The sequence below is a fragment of the Chenopodium album genome, chromosome 2 (assembly GCF_948465745.1).
Source record: "Chenopodium album chromosome 2, dcCheAlbu1.1, whole genome shotgun sequence".
NCBI lineage: Eukaryota > Viridiplantae > Streptophyta > Magnoliopsida > Caryophyllales > Amaranthaceae > Chenopodium > Chenopodium album.
Window position 1 is genome coordinate 11,037,333 of NC_137835.1, and position 7,352 is coordinate 11,044,684.

The 7,352-nt window shown below is 33.4% G+C and overlaps 1 protein-coding gene across 1 annotated transcript; it reads right to left on the reverse strand.

The window, feature by feature from the left end:
* Positions 1-2,471: 2,471 nt before the first annotated feature.
* Positions 2,472-7,352, reverse strand: LOC145582970 (alkylated DNA repair protein ALKBH8 homolog). The gene is made up of 7 exons (XM_081640049.1): positions 6,963-7,352; positions 6,173-6,274; positions 6,004-6,090; positions 4,991-5,113; positions 4,570-4,860; positions 3,541-3,606; positions 2,472-3,072 (listed from the first exon to the last, which is right to left on the reverse strand). Exons 1-7 carry the CDS (start codon positions 7,290-7,292, stop codon positions 3,016-3,018), a joined length of 1,056 nt encoding a protein of 351 aa, XP_081496175.1. The 5' UTR covers positions 7,293-7,352; the 3' UTR covers positions 2,472-3,015.

Below are 7,352 nucleotides of genomic sequence, written 5' to 3' on the forward strand. Positions count from 1 at the left end.
TTTTTTTTTGAAAAAAAAAAATAACATAATTCTAAATATTTACAAATTAAAAGCCAATGCCTAAACCAAATATACTACTCCCTAATTAGTAACAACAATTATATTTGCATATAACAAAACAATGATTACATTTATTAATTATTATTAACTACTTATTACTATTGCTAAATAAAAATTTTATGACTAATTTGAAATTAACTTTAAATAAAAAAGTTATATTTTCAGTTGGTTTTATCTTAAAAAAAATTTTAGTTACTCACTCCGTCCCTAAATTACATTCCTCCTTTCTATTTTTGGTATTTCAAAATTATAATCCTCCGTTCTATTTTTGGTAAGTTTTTTTAATAAATCAACTCTCTTTTTCTGTTTTATATTTAATGCTTTCTCACTCATCCTTACCTAATCTCACTCATAATCCTTATGCCAAATTACAATGAATATGATTGGTTAAAAATTTTCAATTAGGAGCATGTGATTGGTCCTTTTTTTTTTGCAAAGGATTGATGACATGTCATGAGCAATAACTAATCTATCTTTGTACTTCCCATTGCATTATCTAATTATTGTTATTTGTCTTATTCTTTCCTCCTTAATTCCCGTGTAAATTTCCAAAGAGGAATGTAATTTAGGGACGGAGGGAGTAGTTGTTATAAAAAAATTTAAACAATGATTACATTTGGTTTTTTATTTATAAAAAAATTTAAAAAAAATAAATAAATAACCCCACAACTCACGTTAGTTAGTTGTTACCTCCAAAAAAAACAAGTTATTTGGATTTTTTTTAAAAAATTATCCATGTTTACTTTGTTGACAATTGTAAAAAAAGAAAATAAATAAAAATTGTTGACAATTATCTACGTAGCCTTTGACTCTTTCAAGTATAACTTTTTTTTTTTTAATAACTACTCTCTTAAATCATACATTTCTATAGTAATATATAAAGAGAAAGGGCTTTTTGGGTGATAAATTTCACTATCCCCAAATTGCCCTCTTTAATTTTCAATATTACCTCTTTTATTCACAATTAAAAATTAAAAATTATTTTTTTATAAAAAAACTAAAAATAACTACCTTATCATAATTGCTCTCAGTCATCTTTTTTTTTTCCTTTAAAAAAAAAAAAAAAAAAAAAAAAAAAAAAAAAAAAAAGTAAAACTGCTCACACTCCCTATAATAATTGAAATTGCTCTTTTTTTTTTTTTTTTGTTGGGAAACTACTCTTGATTAGATTAATTTTTGTACTTTTACACAGGAATTGGTTATATATATATATATATATATATATATATATATATATATATATATATATATATATATATATATATATATATATTTATATATATATATATATATATATTTCCCATCAGCTTTTAAATTTACCCCCAACAAATATTTATCGTTAAAGATGAGAATATAACTTAATTAATTTTCTCTATTTCACACACACGCATTGTGTGTGTTTCTTACCTTGTATATCTTAGGAATAAAGATAAACTGATTCAAAACAAAAACATTGATGATCATGGAATTAAGATAAACATGGATCAAGTAAAATATGATTAATATTTAAATTTTATTATCAAATAAAATATTAATTCGAATTCAAAAAAAAAAAAAACCATAATTAAAAAAAAATATATTAATTCGAATTAAAAAAATTATTAATTCGAATTAAAAAAAATTATTAATTCGAATTTAAAAAAAAAAAAAAAAAAAAAAAAAAGATTACCATAATTCAAATTACATTACTAATTTTATCACCAATTCAAAATTAATTTACGGATGATAATTCGAAATTTTAAAAAAACAATTACAACCATAATTCGAAATTTAAATTCAAAAAAAAAAAAAAAACATAGTCGCGTGCTATATGCGACTCCACCACGGCATAGTCGCATATAGCATGCGATTATACCATGATACAGTCGCATATAGCATGCGACTACACCATGGTAGAGTCGCGTGCTATATGCGACTACACCACGGTGTAATCGCATGCTATATGCGACTGTACCGTGGTGGAGTCGCATATAGCACGCGACTATGCGATTTTATGCGAAAATAAATAAAAAAATTACCGACGAATTGGCCGGCGTTTTCCCGACAAACGAACCCCCTTCCCACGCCGCGATTCCATTGTCGTCAGCCCCTTCCTTTTTCCGGTTGATTTGGTATGATAAGTGGTTGATTTGGTGTGATAGATAGTGAGAAATTGTATGATTCCGATTTGGTGTAATAGATAGTGAGAAATTGTATGATTCCGGCGACCTTAGGGTGGTGGTGGTGATGGTGTGTAGGGTGGTGGTGGTGATGGTGTGTAGGGTGATGGTGATTCTGGTGACCTTAGGGTGGGGGTGGTGATGGTGTTTAGGGTGATGGTGGTGGAAGGAGTATAATTGGTGAGAAAAATTGAATAATGTCAAACATAGAATTTATAAGGGTAGATGAGTCCTTTAATACCGCGCCCTAAGTAATTTCCTTGTGGCATTTTGTAACACCCTTGGAAAAATTGCATCAAATCAAACAATATACAAGTATTACATAGTATGATGCCAATAAATAGCACTTTAAAAGATCTTAGTTCTGGGTGTTCCATTAATAATCAGCAGTTCAACTCTCCAATCTAATCCCTGGACATTGTAATATGTTTTGTGGCTATTGCTTCCAAGTTTCAATCAAGTCACCAAGTGTCCTGAGACAGCAATCTCCAAAGTATCACGAACATAAATCTTGATGCAAATTAGTAGAAGTGTGTCTTCTTTTTCATTCATGTAACTGCAACAACACCCTTCAGCGAGTGTGGCAAAAATATTGAGAAAATTAATTTTCTCAAAATTAGCAAATTTCTTCATATGCATGAATCTCAATGCAACGAACAGAGAGCTTCAACCCTTTTAACCAAGAGAAAAAGAATCTGGCAACACCATCATCCATTGCAATTCCATTAGCTGGTTGTTAAGCTGTCACTACATACAGGTTACCGTTACTGACACAAGATCTCTCTTCTCTCTCTCTCTACCTCTGAGAGTCACAATACTGACCATATTCACAGCAGCAAGGTCTTGTACGGACCTACACCATAAAAGCCAACAAAATTACGGCCTGAAACCCATGCAAAACCTACCAGCAGTACAAGGAATCGCTAACAGGAACAGACTTTATGGCAAACAAATTTCTTTTTAAATGCAGGGAGTGATGGAGAGCAACACAGACTTTATGGCAAACAAACTTCTTTAGTACAAGGAATCGCTAACAGGAACATGAACTTCATCAGCTACATAGTTCCATGCTTAAGATATGCAGAGGACAATTACCAAAGGGGTGGATAAATTAAATAGCAGATAATAATCTAAAAGTTTTTTCCTGCAAGCTTACACAAGAAAAAAGTTTCATGAGGTCAACTGACGTAATTTTTAGTTCAGGCCATATAAAAATAGGGACATATTAAGTGATTTGAAGGCAACAAACATCCAAATTACAGTAAAAAAAATGAAGTAAAAGATAGTTTTACAAGAAGAGAGAAAACGGAAAAACAAATACCTTGCGCAGTGTGAAAGATACCCTTCTTGAGGCCCTTCGAATCAAGCTGTCTTTCACATTGTCAATCTATAGAAATCAAGGAAAATATGAGGAACTGATAAAACAAGCTGAGCAAACAATTAGGCTATTTCTGCAGCATCTAGGATAGACCAGCACAGACAGCAAGGATAATAGGGGTGTTTTTGATAAAGATAGATTTAAACGTATATAGCATAAGTTGGGTCAGTTAGCAGATGGACCAGGTCCATAAGTTAACTATAAACAAGATGATTATTTAGAAACTTGGAACTACAAGACTGATCTCAACATGATAATTTCTAAAATGTTACATCCAACAAAAAAATCATCAACTCGATTGGGCTTTTAAGGCAAAAATAAATGTTCCTGACCAAAGACATAACTAAGGAAAACCCAAACAAGAATGTTATCAACAATAGTAGCAACATTAGTTATTTAGTTGGGGGGGGGGGGGGGGGGTTGTAAACTTGTAATCACTGACTCACTGTTCAGAAAACACAAAATGAACATCTCAATTTGCTTTTTATGTTATAACCCAACAGGGAATTTGAATTGCTCAAAAAGTGAATACAGAAGAGGGTATCAGTCTTTCCAACACTTGACACTAAATATATCTGAGAAGCAACACAGATAGGGGAAACTAGAAAAATATAGTAGAATTTTAATAGACTGACAAGATTATTCAAGCAATTCTACTTCTGTTCAAAGTTCAAACAGAAAATTTAGCAACACGTATTAACCTGTTCAGGTAATAGCCCCATATCACCCTGGTGTCAGCAAGAGCAATTGACCAGGAAAGTCACCTCATTTGAGGTTTTCATGAAACAGTAAAAAGTGAGCCACAGAAAAATACATCCAACTATCCAAACTATTCTCCAGAACAGAGATTGTTGAATACAGGTATAACGAGTTAATGACCTTTCAATTCCATATGATGTATAATTATTTTTGCGATACTTGGTCGACAGCAAATTAGTAAATGCAGCATTACTTGCCTCCCCTGATTATTACCTTATGGTGTGGGATGTAATGATGCCAAGCATAACGTGCCTCCCCTGATAATAGAAGGATTGACCGTGGGGGAAGATATATAGCTCTTTTTAAGAAGTTTGTGGAATTTTCGGTATTCTCTTTGTGCACAGTCTTGCTCATTGCAGGATCAGATTGCCAAATACCTCCTTGATACCTCCTGAATTCCATAATGCAAGGCCCTGCTAGCGAAAGACTGAAAATCTTATCCTCAAATGCTGAATGAGTATCAATATGAGGAGACAATCCCACTCCAGGTGGGTATTCATTAACCTGGAGATATACGCCCAGGTGCTTCAGTTAACAAAACAAATAAAAAATAAAAAAAAACATAAAGATGAAGTAAAGCAATCAGAAAGTGAGTGTAAGTCAGAAATGAGGATGGTAAAATGTTGAAGCATACTGTTAACTGGTCCAAGTTTATAGTTGCAGCATCATCAAGAGAAGACGCTGAGATTCTTTCTAGCACAGGTGAAACAAATGATGGAAGTCCACCCAAGAACTTTTTTGTGTCAACATTTCTAGTCTGTCAACCAAAACGTGAATATATTAGAATAAACTTTGGCCTAATTGATAGGTTGAAGAGATCAAAGCATTGGAAAACAAGAAAAACATGAATAAAGCAAAGGGCTACCGTAACCGTTCATGCAAAAAACAACTAAACAGTGACAACTGACAAGTCAACAAAAAATAATCAATGGCCCAGTTGAAAGGGAGACACGGCCACATGGTAGTTTTCAATTAATAGGATTAGCAAACATTCTCTGTTGAATGCAATGCACCTGAGACTAACACTATGGCCCGTTGCTTTAACATTATAAAACTAAGTTTCAGAAGGGGAGTATGTTCAATTTCTAACTACAAATATGGGCCAAAGTTTTCAGATTGCTTTAGAGTTCCAGTTGCAATAAACATAACTTAGGTGATAATAAACAAACACGTGGAGATGGCAAACTGGAAGTGGGAGGTATACCAGCATCATTTAAGCGCTACATTTTCACAATGTTTCATGGAAGTGGCACATAATGACATTTTATCCAACTCTCATTGCATAAACCATGTATACTCCATTCGCTTCATAGTGAAAAGTGCAAAAGGGTAAAAAAATATTTATCATACATAGCCTAAGGTTATATAATGCGTTTTCTTTGCATAAACTTTGTACATTCCAACCTCCATTCTTAATTAGCTTTTTTAAGTCATCCGAAGCATGCTTTAGAACGACAAGTAGCTATTCAAGGTTATACACTTTATTTCCCGTCAAAAAAAAAAAAAAAAGAAGGTTATATACTTTATTTAAGTTGAGAATTAATAACTTAAGCTATAATAACCACAAATATTACAGCAGCAAAAAATGTAAAGTTCTGAAACACTGATAGGCTCTTCATAAGTTCATAGTCAAATATAAATGATAACCTGATAGCAGAACTCATAACCATAATGCTGAACTCTTCTTTTAGCAAGACTTATCCAGGGTCTCGAATCAACTGCTGCAAGTAGTTCCTAGGAGGAAAATTGATTAGCAAATATAAAAGACAATAACGCAATGTCTTGTGTGAAAAGCTTCAATTAACAAACTACCAACCTCCTCTTCTTTTGGAGTAATGAAGTCCATAAACAAGTGAAGGCCAGGTATATTTAGCTCATCAGCAGTCAACGATACATCCACCATATCACGATCTCGTACCTGAAAACATGTGCACCTTAGCAGCCTTTAATTCAAGTTTTAAAAAATAAAAATAAATATGTCACAGCATATCACCATCCATCTAAGACACACACAATCACTCGTTTCCATTCAAGAGCACAGATTACTCCTACATTACCAAACCTACCAAAGTACCAAACCTCCACTAGTCTACTCGCCCTCCCAATCCAGCACATTCACATATATCTACATAGATAAATATCATGACAGTTTTTAAAGTTGTTGTATGCAGCACTACAAGGTTACTCTGAAAGAGTCCAAAACGTAATCATTAAATATATTTCCTAAATTTGTACTCCATATTTGTTTAGGAAGGAGCCCCGGTTCATCTTCATGATGAACAAAAAACGTTTATCTAGTGGCAATTCTTACATACAGAAAATCAGTGTTATTAATGTTCACTTTAAGCTCAACTTTCTTATTTGAACTTCTTACATACAAAGTATTAATCTTTAGAGCTCATTATATCATTTTCATTATATAAGACTAAACCCTGAAATTACCCATCAATAAACAGAACATAACCCATTTTTATATATCCATACAATCAAATCTCAATTTTCCAACAAACAACATGCAAATTAAATCACACCCACCAAATAAAAGCTCAAATAAATCAACACCCACAATCAGAAATCAAAATTCCAAGTAAAAAATTATAATTTACCGGCGAAGATGGGCGAGGTACAGAGTAGCGGATATGCAAAAACCGGTCAGAAAGCTGCGAACAACGGCGGCCATTGAAAGCGATGAAAGCTGATTGAGCTGAACCCTCGTCGGAAAATGAGACGATAACACGAGTGTCACTGTCGTCGGCGGCGTGAACTCCTCGGACGACGCCGAATTGGCTGAACGCCGTTGATATGGTTTCGTATGAGAGTCCCACTGCTGGGCCACAATTGGCTATGTAAAGGTTTGAGCTCACCAAATTGATGGGTTTTTCTGGTTCTTCGCCATTGATTTGTGGTTTTGGGCGCATGAATTTGGGTGGACCCATTTCGGGGTTTGGTGATTTTGGTGTTGGTGAGAGTTTGAAAGAGAAATGTGATGGGTTAAT